At 39.8% G+C, this 20,247-nt stretch overlaps 1 protein-coding gene and 1 long non-coding RNA gene across 3 annotated transcripts in view; one reads left to right on the top strand and one right to left on the bottom strand.

Annotated features, from left to right (window-relative positions):
• Positions 1-20,247, bottom strand: part of LOC142099882 (uncharacterized) — a 69,959-nt gene that overhangs the window by 15,571 nt on the left and 34,141 nt on the right. For both annotated transcript variants that reach the window (XR_012678626.1, XR_012678627.1), the window contains exon 3: positions 2,604-2,691. This is a non-coding gene — a long non-coding RNA (uncharacterized LOC142099882). The remainder of the gene's footprint in view (positions 1-2,603; positions 2,692-20,247) is intronic.
• On the top strand, positions 9,432-19,952 carry LOC142099881 (aminoacylase-1A-like). The gene is made up of 14 exons (XM_075183812.1): positions 9,432-9,516; positions 13,384-13,448; positions 13,655-13,759; positions 13,841-13,935; positions 14,630-14,706; positions 14,837-14,926; positions 15,126-15,182; positions 16,071-16,144; positions 18,111-18,160; positions 18,640-18,784; positions 18,901-18,969; positions 19,074-19,153; positions 19,405-19,465; positions 19,631-19,952. The coding sequence occupies exons 1-14, from the start codon at positions 9,432-9,434 to the stop codon at positions 19,790-19,792; spliced, it is 1,215 nt and encodes a 404-aa protein (XP_075039913.1). The 3' UTR covers positions 19,793-19,952.

Here is a 20,247-nt window from a genome sequence, read left to right as displayed (position 1 = left end):
TCACATAGAGATCAGTGATCCGTTCACGGTGCAGTCGCTGTGTGATGTTGGCAACTGAAGAGCGATGCACAGTAATGAGCGGGAGTCACAGGCAGATTTATAACCGCTACAGACCCCTATTGCACAGTATAATGCGGAGGATCATATAAAATAGTCGGTGGAACCTACACTATGGTCGGAGAGGGTGTTGGCTTCACAGATCATAGCACGCGGACCGCTTTGGGGCTAAGTTATTGGTGCCATGTACATGCTTGTTCTGTAACTCATATCAAATAATCAGATTTGTGCTTTTATTCTGTAACCAGCTTTGTAAGAATGACATTCAGAATCTGAGGTGCTGCTCTAGGTTATAGCCATGTGTGTATTGCACACTGTTATTAAATAAACCCTTTTGTGCATACACTTGCAATGCTTAACTAATCTGGAGTTTACAAGTCTATTAAAGCTATAACACCTACACTGGATTACAGAATGACACTGTATAATGAACACTTGAAAAAAATACCTTTAAATTTACTGTAAATAAAGTAGATGACCATCATTATAATAGCAGGGTGTTTTGTTTTAGTTCTTAGCAATGGGAAACTGCACTTCATGACAGAGATGAGTGATCTGTTATAGTACAGTTCAATCTGGTACTATCGTACCCTTGTTCAGTGTTAAAGAAAATATAAATTTGTAATGTTTTGCAATTCACAAAGACAATTTTCACAATAAATAGGAAATAAAAATATATTTGCACCTGGTACACGGAGCTTATGAATCTGCAGTTTTGCACCTCAACGTCCTGTAGAGTTTTTATGCATCAACACCGACAGCCGTAATATAGCACAGTGAGAGGGTGCAGAGCCGCTAGCTGCTGCACACACCTCAGGATTGGAAACTCTTATGTACATGATCCCCCTATCTTCTCAGTGTATCCACCATAAAACGTGACCTGCCAAACGTCCGTGAACAGGTAGCAGTGGTTCAATTATCTATGTCAGATCCAGACAGGTTCAGAGATTTATAAAAACTGTCTCATTGTATAAAGTGTTCCACAACATGTTTTGTGCACTGGACATTATTTCCTTACTGTTTGTAGATTATACAATCAGACCTGTAACACTGGGACAGCAAGATGCCATTCAAAAGTGTACATGGGCCCAGTGGTGGCATCACATAGATGTAGGTTGCTTGGGTAGGAAATGGGAGTACCCATTAGTGATGAGATAGATAGGTATGCAGAGCTTCCTTGCACCTGAGCTAGTGCAAGTCCAGTGTGACTGACCACAGACAGAGTGGTGCTTGTCAGGACTGTAGGACTGGGCATCTAGCCCTACAATGGCAGTGCCCATGTACCTGCTTAGTTTCACAGTACAGTGATGACCACAGTCGGGTCCAGAATTGGAGGTGTAGATCAAGTAGTACTTTTTGTATCGATAACCAGGGTACTAGTACTTGGTGATTGGTAACCGGAGATACTAGTACTTGGCATACTGGTAACCGGGGGTACTAGTACTTGGTGATCGGTAACCGGGGGTACTAGGACTAGTATCAATAGCCAGGGTACATTCATCAATGTGTGGCCACTTCTGCAAGGAAGGTATATCTAAGCTAGGGCTCCTGAGTGTTACTAGTGGCAACAACTATCCCACATAAATGCTCCTACAAAACTTTTTAAAAGTAGGACAGTCACCGATATTATGTCCTAATCTAAGCATATTGTGCATGTTACTGACACCACAAGTACCCATTGCATTTTAAAAGGTCTTCTCAGAAATACCTACCTGATCCATCTGGGTGATATTTGTCTGCTCCTGAATTTTTGACGAAATACACCTGGGTCCAATGAACTAACATACAGCAATGTAATGATTGGGTCAGATAAAGGTCAGTAACCTTTTCAGTAAATAGGAATTTATACAGTCCAGAGAATATATCAGTAGTGAGTGAGTTCTCTGTACAGCGCTGCATAATTAGTGGCGCTATATAAATAAAGGGTAATAATAATAATAACTTCATTCACTCCACAGAATAAGTGTTGGGTACAGATGGTAAATACTGATAAATGGGGACATTTCTCAGTAGAAAAAATAAAAGTTGGGACTTTCTGGGAATTAGGGATAATAGGCAACTTCATAAGACTTTTGCTACATCTAGCACCTGAATGAAAACAAGGGTCACATTTAGTGACCTATGCAAACAGCACAACACTTTCTGTTTCAATAATTGAGATAATTTACTGCTAAAAGTTTCAGTATTTTTATAACTGAGAAATTAACTCAAAACTATTGTTTGCCCTTACTAAAAATGGCTGCTTCAGGTACGTTGATCACAGTCAGGTGAGTGAAATATCAACAAGCTGAACTCGTTATGTCATTTCCCCCAACGTTACAGCTTCAATTTCGTAAAACAAACAGCCAAGGTGCTGGAGAATCTGCATTTAGATACAATTACAGCCTTGTTATATTACATTTTGCTAAAAAAGCTGAGTTGAGCGTGAGATTTTCGGCGTTTCCAACAACAATTGAATATGCCCCAAAGTATACTGAGAGATTAACATCAAGTCCACAAGAATAACAACACTGACTGATACAGAATTTAACCCCCTATCTACTTACTTGTAGGTTATCAACTAAATCCTTTGTTGAATGATGTCACAGAGAAAAGGTTTCTGTAGATCCTTTCCCGATATTCAGTATTATAAATCTATAAGAGATATATAAAGATTTGTGTCTAAGATACAAATAAGGGTCATGTTTCAATCTGCACTTATCTAGGAATACTAAGATCACAATTCAAATATAAATGAGATTCTAATCCTCAGATAGCTTAGAGAGGAGAGAATTCCTGAGTCTATATTTGCTAATATTAGTGTGAGTATATTTATATTTCAGCACACTTGCCATACTTGATACTTAGTAGATGTAACAAGCGGTTTGAGAGAAAGTATATATTGCTAAAAACAAAACGGATTGAAAAAACTGAAATTGTCATTCAGTGTTGAGTCTTCACATTTTTAAGATGTTGCTGCTTTTTGATCATGTGATTAATGGTCGAATGAGCTTTAATTAATGCAATAAAGATGATGGTTTTATTTAAATACATTTCATACAATTGTCCTGGAAGTGCGCTACAATGATTAACTTTTAGCCTCTAGGCATTTCATTTTGGGTGTCCCAAGTTTACTTGTAACACCTCCCCATCTGAGATACTATAAAATAACAAGTCATCCTATTACTATGGTATCCATAGGGAGTAAAACAGGACATGTACACCTTATGTAATTCTTTTTTCAAATATAAAAGTTAAGGGATCTGGGGCGGTAGTAATCTAGTACCTCGTCTACCAACAGCCTGGAGTGGAGGTGTATTCTGTGAGGCTGGAGGACAAATACCCCCACGGAGCCCCCGTTACAGTCTCTTCAGGCTGGAGCAGGCATTGTATGAAAGGGGAGTTTGACATAAAGGCATCACCAGGTCGGTATGAGAGAGGACACCTTAACTGGGTTACACCCTAATAATGCCTACGTTTGTCTGGCAGATGTAAGGAGCATCGTACATTTCCAGGGACCAGATGGGAACAGAATGCCTGCAAATACATCAAATTTATTAATAATAAAATAATTACTAAAATATTTACAGGTCCATCTAGTCTGTTATTTTGTTGTTTTCTTAATATTTATCTATATCTTAATAATAGTAATATGTTTGTATCATTCGTTCTTGAATTCTTTTACCACAGCTGCTGGGAGACTGTTTGAAGGATCTATCACCCTTTCCCTATAAATGTTCTTCCTTATATTCCCTCTCAGTCTTCCTCTAATGTGTGCGCCCTTGTTCTACAAATACTCTTGTTTATATACTGTAGATACTGCCATCCTGATGTCTTAATACTGATCTATCACGTCCCCTCCGGGCCGTCTCTCCTCCAAGTTCAGCTCTATAACTTTTTCCTGATACATTTTGTTATACAGCCCTTGGAAGCCCCAATGGGGCAGGGACTGATGTGAGTGAGTTCTCTGTACAGCGCTGCGGAATTAGTAGCGCTATATAAGTAGCTGATGATGATGATCATGTTAGTCGCCCTTCTCTGAATTATACTCCATTTTATTAATGTGTTTTCGGAGATAAACTTTCCAGTTCTGTACACAGTACTCGAGGTGAAACCTTACCAGTGACCTGCACAGTGGTACTATAACCCCCTCTTCTTGCTACTAACACCTCTTCCTATATAACTCTCTTGCCAAAATCTAAATAAGCTGTATTCATCCACCTTGTTCAATCACTGTTATTCTCAGAAAATAACATCACAGTTTTCCTCAACATATTTGATTTATTGCTATTTTTTCCTTTGCTGTGAAACTAAACATTTGGACGGGACTAATGTCTGCCCACAATGTCATTACCACCCAGACATAACTAAATGACATCTACAGAGTATAATATTTACCATCTGGCTATAAGCACTTACTAAGTAAGCCAGTGTGAGGGTCCAAGGACACATTAACCAGCTGTGCAGTTGTTTTTTAGTTTTGTTTAATATTTGTTAACTTATTAAGCAGATTTATGCAGAGTAAGAAGAAGTTGTGGAAATAAATGACAAGGACTCCAGTAAATCCAATTTTTGGTGCTCAGTGATGCAAAATACTCTGGTTTATTATTATTATCGTAGATTTGTAAGGAGCCACAGTGCTCCACTGCGTCATAGAGTAGGGAAAACAGGGACATACATAAAACAGGGACAAACAAGGTAGACAAAATAAATGCAGACATAAAAACAAAGGGTATGGGGTATGCTCATTAGAGAGTTTACAGTGGACTGAGACAAAAGGGGCAAATGTGGCTCAGTTTGGATATTGGGACAGTTGTAAGGGTGTATTAGTGTGAATAGTGTTATCGGGGATAAGGTGAGCCTTAAAAAAGAGATGGGTTTTTAGAAAATGTCTAAAGATTTGAAGGTTGAGGGTATTTAGACTTACAAGGGAACTCCAGACAAAATTATCTTTAAAAAAAATAAAATAATATCCCCTCAACTCATATTACAATCATTTGCAATATATTGTTATTAGTTATCCTACTTCCTTCTGTTGGAGATATAAGTATACATTTAAGTTGTTTCTAACCTATCTACCGATCAGCTGTATTTTTTAGCTGACAAGTATCAATTCAGATGGAAAAGGTAATAGTCAGATTTGTTTCATACCCCTCCTTTCCCTATTGACCACAATAACAACAGTCAGTCAGCCAAGAGTACTGTTACATTGTTACATTGTTGCAACAATATTACAGCTCTCTGTGAACCAGTTAACTCTGAATGCTGCAAATGAGCTGATTAATGTGAACTACGTCTTACCAGAGGCAGCACATAAAATAATAGTAATATTTGCTGCTCATCTTTATTATTAAATGAAGGATATTAGTTGAAACAAGCAGACATCTCTAAGCTAGAAAATGTGGTCATACAATGACTGTGATCTGACTGTGCTATCATGGTACAGACACTGTAAATTGGCTCTACAGGAACTGGTTAGTACGCCCAGTCTATCCAAATTTGCCATACATCTATGTGTTTTTTTCTCCAAAAATTGGAGACACTTTAGACGCAAAATGGATTAATTAAAAAATAATTTATATATTAAAGATGCAAATATAAATAGCTAATAACTGTATACAGTTAATATCTGAAAAGCTCAGGCTGCTGTAATCAGGGATTGCCTACACATCCCATAAAAAGTAAACACCACAAACAGAAACGAATACAGAGCTCTAGAAACTCTTCATATTATTTATAACTACAAAATCTCAGATGGCAGAATACTGAGCTGCAAGCATACACATACTCAATATATTATAAATATAATTTAATAAAAATATATTGATAAAATTGATATCACCATACCAATACATAAAAATCCAATACACAAAATAAGCTTTGAGAAACAAAAAAAACAAAACAGATCAAAAATATATATTAAAATGCAAAAAATAACCACTCTAAATAAAACACTTATATATAAGTAAGGAGACACAGATCGGATAGATTAAGGGGCCTATATTCAGCATCAATAGAAGGATATCTCCATAAAACAATTGTGTTGGTAATGCAGACTCTCAGTAAAGGCTTTTAATGAACTGACGCGTTTTGCTCGGACATGAACTTTTTCAAAGCATTTACAAGTACCGAGACCAAGTGTCTTCTTTATGTGCTTCAAACTTGTTGGATTAGGTGATTTGTCTCATTCGGATATATCTCCCAAGTATTGGGTAAGAGAGTTTATATCACTGGTTGGATTGAGAGACTTATTACCACCGGAATTGATTGACTGTATTACAACCTGCTGAGACAGGTGATTCGTTCTACATTTATTACAGTTCACGAAGAAAGAGCAAATACGTGGACTGAGAAATCATTAAAAGCCTTTATTGAGAGTCTGCATTACCAACACTATTGTTTTATGGATATATCCTTCTAATGGTGCTGAATATAGGCCCCTTAATCAGATGTGGGTCTCCTTACTTATATATAAGTATCTTATTTAGAGTGAGTATTTTTTGCATATTATTATATATATTTGATCGGTTTTCTTGTTTTTGTTTCTCAAAGCTTATTTTGTGTATTGGATTTGTATGTATTATTATGGTGATATCAATTTTATCAATATATTTTTATTAAATTATATTTATAATATATTGAGTATGTGTATGCTTGCAGCTCAGTATTCTGTCATCTGAACTCTGTATTTATAAATAATATGAAGAGCTTCTAGAGCGCTGTATTCGTTTCTGTTTGTGATACAATTATGTGGACAAACAGATCCGGTCGCTAGGCCTGACTTTGACATGCTGTATTTATTTATTTTTTTAAATAAATCCTGGATGTAACATTAGCGCCAGCAACAGAGATTGAAGTCTGGACTTTGGCAGGAGAAATGTTTCTGCAATGTAATAAAGTAATTTATGTCATAGTACGATCCTTGTGCGATAACAAGAAGAGTAAAATAATCCCATTTAATGTGCACACATACTCATGGAGTATATCAATCATACACACGTATATCTCAGCAAGCCTATCAAAGCAGCCAGAGAGGATTGTGGGAGGGAGAACCAACTTTACCTCATATTGTATACAGTAAGTCTAGCCTTGTAACCCCCCCCCCCACCTTGCTTATGGATGAATTTATGATTTTCACTATAATTACCCACTAAGGGGGATGGTCTGTTACAAAAGGGGTGTGACTGTGAAAAAATAAATTAAGTGTTTTCGGTCAGACATGGGTGTGGCCTATTTGGTCCCAAAATTTGGAGGGATCACTGTCTTGGTATGGGAGCAGAATAAGAGAAGGAAAAACAGTAATTACACTATCAACCCCCAAACAATGACACCCACTTCCCCATCACTGACCCTCCAACAATGCAGCAACCCACACTATAATCTATATACTTATACCCCATATAAAATACAGCCACACACACTGGGTGACCAGCTAAGTAACATATAATGTAGATGATGATGTAATGCATGATGTATGAGACGCGTGTGCTATAGGGTAATGTAATGTACTATGTGTAATGTTGATGTAAGTTATATATAACTAGGTATAGGGAGGGAGCATAGATGTTTGACATGAGAAGGCAATGGGTATAGAGTTCACCAAACATAATGGACTTAAGCTAATTACACACCGAAACAATCTTACTTCACATATGATTTACTTTACAACGACTGAAAGTCCGGATGAGCACACCGATTCATGTGTGTATACCTTTACAATTTACCTTCAGATCTGTGATCTTCATCACTTATAACCATCTTCTGAAATCATTGTGACTCTGTACACACTACAGATATCTGCCTACACTGCTGGTGGTGAGTGTGTACACACTTCCACATTTGCCCGACATCGTTCCATCCTTGATCGTGATTTTTAGGAAGTGCAAAAAACAAATCAATAGATGTGATGTGTTTTGGAGTGATAAAACATGATGGTGGGAGCGTACACACTCTTCCAATATCTGACCAAACGGTCATGAATTGTGTGATCTGCAATAATTGTATCAGTGTGTATCCAGCATAACTTTTCACAGAGGCGAGATTAATTCACAAGGCAGTAGGGGAACAGAATGATACAGAGTATACTAATTATAGAAGTGGTAGAAGTGGGCTAGTATACAGTGGTATATCTTACCACCACTTCTACTTCTGCTTTGATTGTAACAGTATCAAATTCCATTCATTTACATTTTCGTCTCTCATCCACCCTCATTACATCCGCCCATTCCCGGTTACAGGAATTTTTTCGGGCTTCATCCACTCTATGGAATTCTCTACCTCCCACAATAAGACTCTCCTCTGGTCTACAAACTTTCAAGAGTTCTCTGAAAACCCACCTCTTTAGACAAGCTTATAATATTCCTCAACAACCCTCTTAACCTCAATACAATACCATGACCAACATTGTTGTGTGACGGGATCATTTAGCTTATGAGTCACCTTTACCTTTGCAGTCTGGCTGGACCGAAATGCAAAATGTAGACTTAACTTCATGTATGAAACTCCTATTGTCCCATAGATTGTAAGCTTGCGAGCAGGGCCTTCTCACCTCTTTGTCTGTTTTACCCAGTTAGTTTATTAGATTACTATGTTTGTCCCCAATTGTGAAGCGCTACGGAATATGTTAACGCTGTATAAATAAATGATGATGATGATGATGATGTATATACTTTAAAAGTTTAACTATCTCTCTCTAAACTAAAACGTCCCAGCTGACAATGACCAGGTGACGTTAGATATTACTACTAGATCCCTAGACAGTCCCTAGGAGAATGCAATCTGGTTAGCTTGGTTACGCCTCTCAGCCAGGGCCGGTATAAAGGGTTACCCTGAGCTCAGCAGCTCTGTACAATCTGTCAGCAATTGGAAAACACACAAAGATAGAGCAGGTACAGAGACACACTGCATTCCTGGAGATAAGGATCTGCAGAGATACAGAGTGTAGGTGAGATGCTCTGCAGTTCTCTGGAGAGAGGGACTGTTTGACTGTGACTGCAATGATCTGACAGGGCAGCCTTGGAAGACTTTAGACTCTGCAGATATATGTTTAGAGACATATTTTTTAGCGATATTTTTAGGAAATTCAATGCATGAATTGTTGCAAAATAGAATGTAAAAACAATTTAAAAAAACTGCCAGGAAGCCAAGTGCAGAGAACTGGCTAAACTGTTAAGGGGTGAAATCTTGTGGTAGCTATAGAAACTCAGTGTTATAATTAGGCAACCTGTGGCTCACCAGCTGTGGAACTACAAGTACTTGCATGACCTGTAGCCTGACTAATGTAGGGCTACTGTGAGTTGGGTGAGGGCACCTCCCAGATTAAATTTTTAACAGGGTAGATAAGCTAATCAGATGATCAACTTGGCATGGTTTATATGAAGCTTTATTCTCTGCAGATGGAATCACCGGCTGACAATCCCTCAACTGCACGTTTCCAGGAATATCTGAGGATACGGAGTGTGCAGCCAGACCCTGACTACGGTAACAATTAACCCCTCACCCTTATTCACCTCTAGCACCATCTTCTGCTGAATAAATGTGTGAAGCAAAACATTAATGACAGTTCCAGAACTAGAAGAAATGTATTAGTCCCAGTCATCACATGCTCATCCTACAAGGAAACTGCTTCCAGCCTATTTACTTTTTAGAAACGTTGTTGTTTATCTCTGTGCCAGACGTTTCATTCAATGCACATTTCATAGTACTCTTAGGGGTAAATGTATCAAGATCTGAGTTTCCAGCAGGTTTGAAAAGTGGAGATGTTGCCTTTAGCAACCAATCAGTTTATAGCTATCATTTTGTAGACTGTACTAAATAAATAACTAGAAATTGATTGGTTGCTATAGGCAACATCTCCACTTTTCAAACCCGCCCGGAAAACTCGTAGCTTGATACATTTACCCACTGTTGTGTTAAATAAGTGTTCTATACACATAGAGGGTGTGGCCAAGTCCGCCTCACCTCCCGCATGGTCAAGATGCCGCAGTATCAAATGGGTTAATGCCTGATGCTGCTGTGCTAGATGTAAAAATGTATTAAAGGAAATATTTATTAATTTAACTGTATATATTTAATGTATGGGCGCTGTGGCGTCGGTTAATTTGCATTTAAATCCAAGTTTAGAGAATATATTACATCCTGATGCTAAACACTGAATGTAATATCTCAGACATTGTGGTGCAAGGTATGGGCAGGGGGATGGTTAAACCCCTGCCAATATGTGTGTCAGAAACTGTATTTTGTATTTCAATTGTTACATGCCATCTGAACGTCTGGATAATCACTAGTACCTCTAGTACCTGGTGTGTGACAGTCCTTATTAGGACTCTTTCTGAGCAATAAACATCACTGCTTCAAGATCCTGATTTGTCGCCTATTCACCTGCTGTAATTCCTGTGACCTACAGATTAGACCACTCTAATCCGTTATCCGGCTGTTCTGAAGTTTGGCACTCAGCGTCTAGTAACAAAGCTCTGCCTGCTACCTGTGTAAGAACTTACCTGTTTCACACTCCCGATCACATCGCTCACTTCTTTACTTTCTGCTTGGTGCTGCTATCATGTGACTCTGGGTGGGGAGTTTAAAACTCCCTGGACTATAAAAGATTCACTCTGACACCATGTCTATGTCAGAGAAAAATGTTGCTAATCCCTGCTTCTGGCTACTGCTGTGCTTTCTGGTTCTCGACTCCTAGTGAGTTTCTCCTGGCTTGTTTTTACATGTGCAAGCTAATTTTTAGGTATATAAATCTGCAAATATGTGTTTGTGAATTAATTTCTAGAAATAATGTGACATGGCTCAGAGGAGCTGGTTAAATCAAGGTGTTAATGTTAAACTACCCAGAGGGTGCTGGTAGAAAAGAGCCTAGATGTATTGTAGCTCCTTGTATCATTTATGGCAGATTGCAAACGTGAAAGCCTTTCACCTCTCTGGGAAGCCTCAGACATGCTGACTGCAGAGACAGGGTTATATGTGAATGACAATTCAAGCTGAATAGGTCACAGGAAAATATCAAATCATTTTCTCCAAAATCATACTTACCAGGGGCATGTGTGGTATGCAGATGAAGGGGAACTTATAACATGTTTTGTGGAGGTAAAATCATGTTTGTACGCCATACTGGTAATAAGTTGGGACAGGGTATTTAAAACCTGACTTAGGAGCTGTGTCCACAGGAGTCATAAAACCCTAATTTGCATTTACACAGACCTTAGTTCTGACATCACAGGAAGGGGGGCTGTGGGCCCTGCAGCTTGGTTTTAAAACTGAACTGTGACTCTAAGAAATTGTTCACTTTTGGGAGTCAATCTGATATTGAAGAGTGTCCCATTTTCCTGCTTCTCCCAGCACCAGAAACTTGATTATATGTAAGATATCAATTCTGTGTTTTATCATTTTTATTTTATAAGAAACAAGTGCATTATATTTGTATGTCATTTTATTAAATGTTTTATCTTAAGCATTGTGGATGTAGTTTCCATATTAAATTACACTTAATGAGTGCAAGTCTCTGTGTTCTTACGAATTCACGCAACAGTTTGGTCAAAACGCTACATAATAGAAAAGAGGAGAACATTGTGGTTTATGTTAACTCTGACTAAAGTAAATTGTGCTAGATTAATTCTAAGGGAGAACCGAAGCCTTCCTAAATAAGAGTGTCAGGTCATCATAAACAAAACCTTGGTGGTGACATAGTTGGTATGGCAAGGCTAGAGTGTGGCATAGATAGGGAAGGATTTAATCATTTTAGACAGACCAGGTAGTTGTTTTTGGTTAACCCTTTGTCACACACGTCACGAAGGCTCAGGTGAGCGTTGTTCGTGACACTTGTCTGACTACGTTTTCTGGATCAATCCTTGTGCTGCCTTCTTCAGTGTGTATCCGACCCGGGCTGTTTTCTGACCTCGCTTTCTGGATTGTCTTTGGCACCATGTAGTGCAGTGTGTATCTGACCCGGTTTGTTCACTGACCTCGCTTTCTGGATTGTCCTCGGCTCCGTGTACTTCAAAGTGTATCCGACCTGGCTTGTTATATTGACCACTACCTCTGTATCTGCCTGTGTTTATCCAGCTGCATCCATCCATCTACCCTGAGGGACACGACCTGCAAACTCCTGGCAGAAAAATCCATTCTGCCTTGCGGTGGTTCTTGGTGAAGATAGGGGGATACGTTAGACTCTATTTCTCAGGAAGGCCTGCGCCAATCCTGATTAATAGTTGACCGTAACACCCTGCAGCTCCCTCAATTTTGAGAGGCCAGGGGAAACCATCCACAGCAACCCTGGTCTGAAGGACGAAGTCAGGGGTACCAGCCCAGGTGTCCAGCAAGGGGGTACCCTAGCAGCAAGAACCACCCATAAGGAAGTGGTTCCAGGTGACTGTGAAGGAGCACCCAAATAGTGTTTAGAGGGGGAGCATTTGGGATAAAGGAAGAGGACAAGGCAAGGCTGGCCTAGTCGGTCCCCAGCAACACAACAGGGAGGCATAGGAGGTCCATTCTGTCACAGGGGGCCTCATGTAAAGTTGACTGCAATTATGTGACCTGAACGTACATGTAAAGGGAAGGCTGCGATTTTGCACCCGAATGTGTGTAGTTTGAGTTGCACGTATGTTCAGATATGTGCAACTCAAAATACTGTTTTAGTTTATTGCTCAATGAAGATATACCAGTCATCATCATCAGCCTGGTCAGCACGGGGTGGAATTCCCTGGGAGAATCAAGCCTGCAAAATATGTTCAGCCCTCTGCCCCCTAGAGAAAATGTGCCGAATAGCACTGGAGCATGTCCCAACCCTGTTCTAGGTTTAAAGAACTACAAGCACCATCATAGCTTGGCAGCCAGGAATATGCAATTCCACAAACCTATTTAATAATAAATTAAGACACCGACATCAAGTATTATAATTTTATACTGTGTCTTATTTACATACATCCTAAAATACTCTAAGAATAATCAAATGGGGAAAGAAATTAAATAAAAGACCTGTTAGACACAGAGATCCTGCTGCTAGCAGAGCCGCAATGCCAATGAATGAAAAAGGGAGGGTCTGCAGATAATCAGAATGGCTTGCCTTCAATTGGCTGGAGCTGGAGAACTTTGCTCTGATTGGCTATTTGCGTATAGACCTCTTGTGTTCTATGTAGTTCATTCAATTTAATCTATAAACCACAAGAGATCTATATTAAAAAAAACAATCAGTTTTCTCCTGCTCCAGCCAATTGGATGCAAATCGCTCTGGTTGGCTTCTCGCAGACACGCCTTTTTCCATTCATTCGCTTTGTGTCCAACACTAAATCAGGTCCATTGCGCGTTCTCCAGAAACTATTAACTCTCCTCTCTGTGTTCCAGATGGAATTGTCCGGTTTCTGCTTAAGATGGCGGAAGAGATTGGGCTGGAGAGTAAGAAGCTGGAGGTAAGTGTGGTCATTGGAAGGACTAGCAGTTATTTTTAAGTAATATATTGGGAAGAATGAGGTATAATTATATAGGTGTATATTATGATGGAGTGACGGCAATAAAAGCACAGCTGCTGTCTGTATCATGGTGATAAACGTGGCATTAGTCACAATGACCACTGATTAGATTGTGCATAATGTTGTGTTCTCTCTGATCTTTCTAGTTCTCTCCAGGTAAGACAATAGTCATCCTCACCTGGAAGGGGTCTCAGCCCCACCTGAAGTCTGTGATTCTAAACTCCCATACGGACGTGGTTCCAATCTGTGAGGTGAGGAGGGTCGGTGGGGCTACAGAATGTGGACAGTTGGGATGAGGATAAAAATAAATAAATAAGAACTTCCCTTTGCAGGAGTTCTGGACGTACCCACCATTCTCCGCTCATAAAGACAAAGATGGGAATATTTATGGAAGGGGAACGCAGGACATGAAATCAGTTACTATCCAGTAAGTTACTAGTAGGAGATGACCCAAATGGCGGGAAGACCAATAATTAAAATGTCAATAACTGGGCTGATGGAGTGAATGTAAAGGTGCCGATTAGACGCAGAATGTTTATCCTCAAGTCGAGAACCTGATATGGGAGCAGATTTGTCATGGACAGCTACCACACTGTCAGATGCACCTACAATCAGTGCCAAATTTGCCAGTCATCCAACTCAGAAACTGGTAAAGATAACATGTTGCCCTAGGCAAGATATTGATTTGGGCTCCCTCTTGCTCTCCCTGCTTGTCAAAACCCCCACATAAACATGGGTTAGGGTAATCCGGATTCTTCAGTGTCTACTGGCTCTAGGCAGGAGCCTAGATTGCCTAATGGATGATCCAGCTCTGTCCTGTCTAACCTATGTAAGATCCTGATCAAATGTTGATTGGGTCAGTCATCCTCTGTGGGCCCATAATGTTACAATTTGCGACCAGTAAGTCTAAGGCAACCTAATTGTCCAGCAGAGTTGTAGCGTTTTAAAATTGTAGCAACTGTCCAACAATTGAACAATTCTACAAAATGTTTAATTTCTTACTCTGAAAACATCCAGTTTCCCCACTGATATTTCACTTCTCCATAAAAGAAGGCTGGTCGCTGGGTAATTCTATTTTATTTGGTAGAGTTGAGCTGAGGGTCTCTTCTTATGACCTGCAGGTATCTGGAAGCTGTCCGCCAGCTGAAGTCTGAGGGCCGTCACTTCCCGCGCACCATTCACCTCACAATGGTCCCAGGTAATAGATGGGTTGAGCTTCGGAATAGGGGGTGGGGGAAGGGTCAGTATTGTAGAGTTACCTGTACTGGAAACTTGTACAAAGAACTAGCCTTGAGGTCCAGGATAAATCCCATTTTTCTCTGCAACAGATGAAGAAATCGGTAGTCACACTGGGATGCGAAGTCTTATAGATCACCATGAATTCTGTGCCCTTAATCCTGGGATTACTCTTGATGAAGGTGCGTGATTCCCTCTAATTATTAATGCAAATGTTTATTTTTACCATTATTTCCAATATTTTTCTTTACTTAATTTCCCATTTATTTTATTTCACACTTTATGCCCATGAGTCCAGTTTGTGTCTAATTCATTCCCATATTCCCCGGTCGTCCTATTGGCCACCCGTTTCTGACCCAGCACTGTATTCTTGTTTTACAGGTCTTGCAAACTCTACAGACGAGTTCAGTGTGTTTTATGGAGAAAAGTGTGTTTGGTGTAAGTCTTCTTTGTTCATCATTCTTCATCCGTGAAAGGGCCATTCACTGTAACATACAATGAGCCTCTGAATTCCAGACATGTTTACTATGACGCATAATAGGATACATTGTTCAGTGTTTTCTGCACATTTCATTGCAGCTCTGTTAAACAGAATAGTTTAATTAAGTATTACCTTCCAGCTCCAGTAGACACCTCAAATCCATATCCCACAGCATTGGGATCTGGACGAAAGGATTTTTAATTTGTCAGTTAAGCTGCTGTGATGTCATTGCCCCCCTCCTGTGTATTCATCCATCAATTCACATATTGCATTTCTGCAAAGAATGTCTGTCACTCACTCCGCTGCATCAGAAATATCTCCCTCCTAACCTGGCAACCTTCTGCAAAGGGATAGACGATAAGAGCTAATAAAAACACTTAATGTATATGAGGGATATTCATAATAAGAATACAGTCTATGTAACAATGTTAAACTTTACTTGCTGTGTAATTATCTGTACTTTTAATAGACTTAAACTACTAACATGAGGTCTAGTAGTCCAATCTGGTTGTTTTCAACTAGATTTATTATCAATCTGGCTGGAAAATCAGATTGGCCAATGACCTGTGAGTGTTTGGCTGGTATTATGAATGCCTTTATCTGTCAAATCTTGTCCCAGCTTTGTTGTTCAGGGATTAAATTCTTGATTATGATCAGGTTTCCTACATAGTGCCAGCTGTATAGTCTCCATCAAGGTCAAACCTTTTATAACTAATATGTATTTTATGCAAAATAGATGCAAATAAATATGTATCTGTGTTTTTTTCGTTTGCATCTTCGGTGTAGTGATCCATTAACCAATTTATCTGACATCTATTGACTTCCTTATGTCTCTATACCTGTAGGGGTAACCGTACATTGCAGGGGGGATCCCGGTCACGGCTCCCGCTTCATAGAGAATACAGCTGCCTCTAAATTAGTGAGTTTAGCCCTAATTACATTAGTTTGTGAGTTGTGCATGGTAAAACACAGGAGGACTGATGCAGATGTCAGCAAAATGGGCATAAAAAGAGCACTGAAAAATAGCGCATTTCCGCTTAAAAGCAGAGCCGTACACATTTCGAGATGCATTCGCAGCAGCATTTGCGTCTGGTTTATGCCAAATCATCATCATCATCAGCGTATATCTGTCTTGTAGCAGGTGCAGAAGATACCCGTCCTAACCGTGGTATTTATGTGTGTTTCAGCAGGTCTGCATGAGCCGCATATGTGTACACATGTCTTTTCTGTATTCGGCCTGCCTTAGAACGCCCTCCCCATTCCTTTCCCGCCTCTCCAGATGCATGCGGTCGTAAATGCCAGAATCACGCAAGTTTGCGCAAGTTCATATGCGTTCTCCCACTTTGTGGGCATGCGCAGAGCGATATACTATGCAATTGGGTATGTCCCACTCTGCATCAGATGTATGTGATCCAAGAATGTATAAAAGTCAAAACAATTGTAAAAGTTGAAATTTTGGCTCTGAATCATGACCTCTTCCTAATACGAAATCTCATCAGCCTGGAGCTAAATTAGGCAGGAACATGATTAATTCACAATTCATAACTGCAGATTTAATCCTTTCATTTCTAGTTCTCCAATGGTAATTATAGTCTAATTTTATCATTCATTAACTATAGTAAAAAACAATTTTACGTTCTTTTTTCCCCAAGAAAAATTATAGTAAAATCCAGGACAGTGTAAATAAAAAAGTTTCTAAAAAATTAAAGTAAAATAGAAAATACACAAAAGGAAATTTGCAATGAAGAGCAGTTTATTGTGGTAAACATTTGTTAGATTGTGTAAAAGGTCTAGGGCCATTCTATGAATGCAGAAGACGTATGTGCAAGAGTAATGTCTCCCCTCCAAAAAATCTGTGCTTGTCACTGGTAGGGGGGAGGGGGGGCAACTTGCACGGAGGGCCCAGTATAATGAACACAGTTCCATAACACCCTTGCTATTATAGTAAAAAAAAGTAACTACACAAAAACTTGATGTTAGTGCCGACCGCCACTAAGTTATCAAAGCAGGAATCCCCAGGACTTTCCGTTGCCAGCAATAAATCACAAGCATCACAGTGGTCACTTGTGATTGGCTGATATTGGGGTAGTCCCTTTACAGGTACTCACTGAGAACACTCACAATGTAGGGGTCTTCCACCACGGACTGTGTGACTCTGGGTGCAGGAAGCCAATAAGTCAAGCGGAGAGGCCCTCCTGAATCAAAGGCTTTTTGGGGTCTGTGAATAAAAATGGGCAGACGAGATGGGCCATGTGGTCCTTACCTGCTTTCATGTTCTGTTTCTATTTAAAATCCCATATGTATGATAAAATGTTCATTTGAGGACAAAATGTAATTTATCTTAATCTGAGTAATAACAAGGTATAGAAATATATCTATATACTGTATGCACATTATTTTGGACTCTTGAGTTAGAGGCATGAAGTAGTAAACTAAATGATGGGAATGAGTATGAAAAAAAATGTAAATCTGACTAAAATCTAAATGTAAAGTAAATCTAATATATAAAGTCTATCCCCGATTTTATATATTACCTGGCACTAGTAACTAGGGCTGTGCGACAGGGGCGCCGCCCAGGGTGCAATACTGAAGGGGGTGGGGCGCAATTTAGGAATATTTAAGGTTCATTTGGTTAAAATTGAGGGCTGGGGGGCGGCATTTGTCTTTCTCGCCCCAGGCGCTAGAATTTACGGCTCTGACTTGGCATCAGGATAAGAACAATATGTCAAACATGAACTAATATTAACTTATGGTTGTGACGTACCTTTAAAAAATGGCGGATATGGCACAGACCAGTCATCGGGCTCTAAAATTATTTAAACTATTTAAAACCCTGTTATATTGACCCATTTCTCTTTGCTAATGTTCGTTTTTTTTGTTTTAAGAATTCAGTTATATCAAGTTTACTGGAGTTTCGAGAAAAAGAGAAGAAGAGGTAAAAGATTTTCTTGGCTATTATCGTGTTTTTATGTGAAGAAGCAGATGAGCCTCATAGATCAGATACCTTACTTTGAAAATCTGCTTAAACTGGGATGCAATATGCATTATGTAAGGCTCTTTATTCCATGATATAATCTTTTTAGGAATATTGGGAATATATTAAGGGATGGCACAGTGGTTAGCGTTGGTGCCTTATATTACAAGGGGCATGGGCTCCAGTCCAGGACCCTATCTGTGTGTAGTTTGCATTTCCTCCCTGTGGTCATGTTTGTTTTCTCTGTGTGGTCCAGTTTTCTCCCACTGTTCAAACAAATATTGGGAGGTTAATTGGCTTAAAATGATAAACTGCTTTACAGTTGTACACCTGGTTTCTCTACCATAACATTGGCGGAACCAGAACCATGGGGTTTAGCTCTTCTGGTTACAAATTGGGGGGGGCAGAGATTTAAGAGAACAGACTTCCCTTTTCCTTAGACTGGAATCCAATCAATCCCTTACACTCGGTGATGTGACCACAGTAAACCTGACAAAGGTGAATGGAGGGGTTTCCTGCAACGTCATTCCTACCGAGATGTCTGCAACCTTTGACCTCCGTATCCCACCTACTGTGAACTTAAAGGTATGGTGGTGTTTAATGGTCATCCTCGTCCTGTCTTTCTCCTTTATTTCCTATGTCTGGTTCTCTGACTTACTCTGCTTTTCCACCAATGTACATAATGACGTCTATCCCTGCAGGAATTTGAATCTCAGCTAGAGAGTTGGTGCCGGGCGGCTGGAGACCAGGTCACCTGGGAGTATCATCTGGTGAGAGAGATTCCAGGTGATCATTGTATCCTGGTGGATAATGTCCAGTATGGATAAAGACACATTCTGTGCTGTAAGTGATGTGACCTCCTTATTACCCGTAGAAATGTATGAACCAGAGGGTGACCACACCGGAAGACAGTAATCCCTGGTGGAAAGCATTCAGCGACCCCTGTAAAGAAATGTGAGTAAAGGAGACAGGAGTGTAGAACATCTCTGCGTTCTATTGATTTTTCCCCCCCATCTGTGTCTTCCCCACCATGCTGGGTGAAATCTTGTCCTAGATAAGAGCAATATGGCGGAGGTGGGATGCTCTACACAGCAGTTGGTCTGCCGTTAGCAGAGGTTACATATATGAGACAGGCCCAGGAGCTAGTGGAGCGTGTTGGACATTACATTCAGGTGATTTAATACATGTATATATCCTGTTTTCAGGGGTATGACGCTAAAACCAGAGATCTTCTCAGCTTCCACCGACAGTAATTACATTAGGACGGTGAGTATGTACAGGAGAATTGTCATGGAATCTGCAGTGAAAAGCTAATTTTCTTTTTACCGACTAGAATTTGACCTCGGTCCTTCTCTCTATGTCTCAGTGATATCATTGGTTCTCAGTGAATTTTAATTGTGAACATTAACTGAACCTCTCTGATCCCCACAGGCTGGATTTGATGCGCTGGGGTTCTCTCCCATGAACAATACCCCAATCTTACTCCATGATCACAACGAGTACTTGAATGAGAACGTCTTCCTCCGTGGGATTCAGATTTACACTCGTATCATCGGATCACTCGCCAGTGTCCCTCCATTAGAGGGAGAATGAGGACACTAGAGGCACAAGTGACGTGTGAACTGCATACGATCTGTTCAATAAAATGTGGAGTACACTGAGGCCTGACCACTAACCTCACAGACAATCGCTTTAATCTCTGGGAGTCAGCAGTAAAATTAATTTGTATATCTGTATATACTCCGGGAGTTAAATAACGTCACATATATCTGGTCCAAAAATCATCGACGGTCTAGTCCCCTTTCACATATTTATGTTAAATACCCGGGTGCCTGATAATACTTTGGAAATTTGGAAATTGTGGCCTGGAGGAATGGGGCGTTACAGCGTCACTAAATCCCCCAAAAATTACAAGTTATTTTTCCTTCACTTGTGAACTGCACATGAATGCAAGCTTCCCTTTGTCTGTTTAATTACTGTTAAGTACCTTGAAATGACGATTAAAAGAGTGAAGAGATGGACATTTCAGGAGACGCACCAGAAGTATA

Source organism: Mixophyes fleayi, chromosome 8 (genome assembly GCF_038048845.1).
Source record: "Mixophyes fleayi isolate aMixFle1 chromosome 8, aMixFle1.hap1, whole genome shotgun sequence".
Classification (NCBI taxonomy): domain Eukaryota; kingdom Metazoa; phylum Chordata; class Amphibia; order Anura; family Limnodynastidae; genus Mixophyes; species Mixophyes fleayi.
Note: the sequence above shows the minus strand (reverse complement) of the source record. Positions and strands in the feature narration are given on the sequence as shown.

Coding starts and splice junctions, on each gene's coding strand:
- LOC142099881 (XM_075183812.1), top strand. CDS start 9,432: ATGGAATCACCGGCTGACAATCCCTCAACTGCACGTTTCCAGGAATAT. Junction 13,449..13,654: donor TGGAGAGTAAGAAGCTGGAG/GTAAGTGTGGTC, acceptor TGATCTTTCTAG/TTCTCTCCAGGTAAGACAAT. Junction 19,154..19,404: donor AGCGACCCCTGTAAAGAAAT/GTGAGTAAAGGA, acceptor TCCTGTTTTCAG/GGGTATGACGCTAAAACCAG.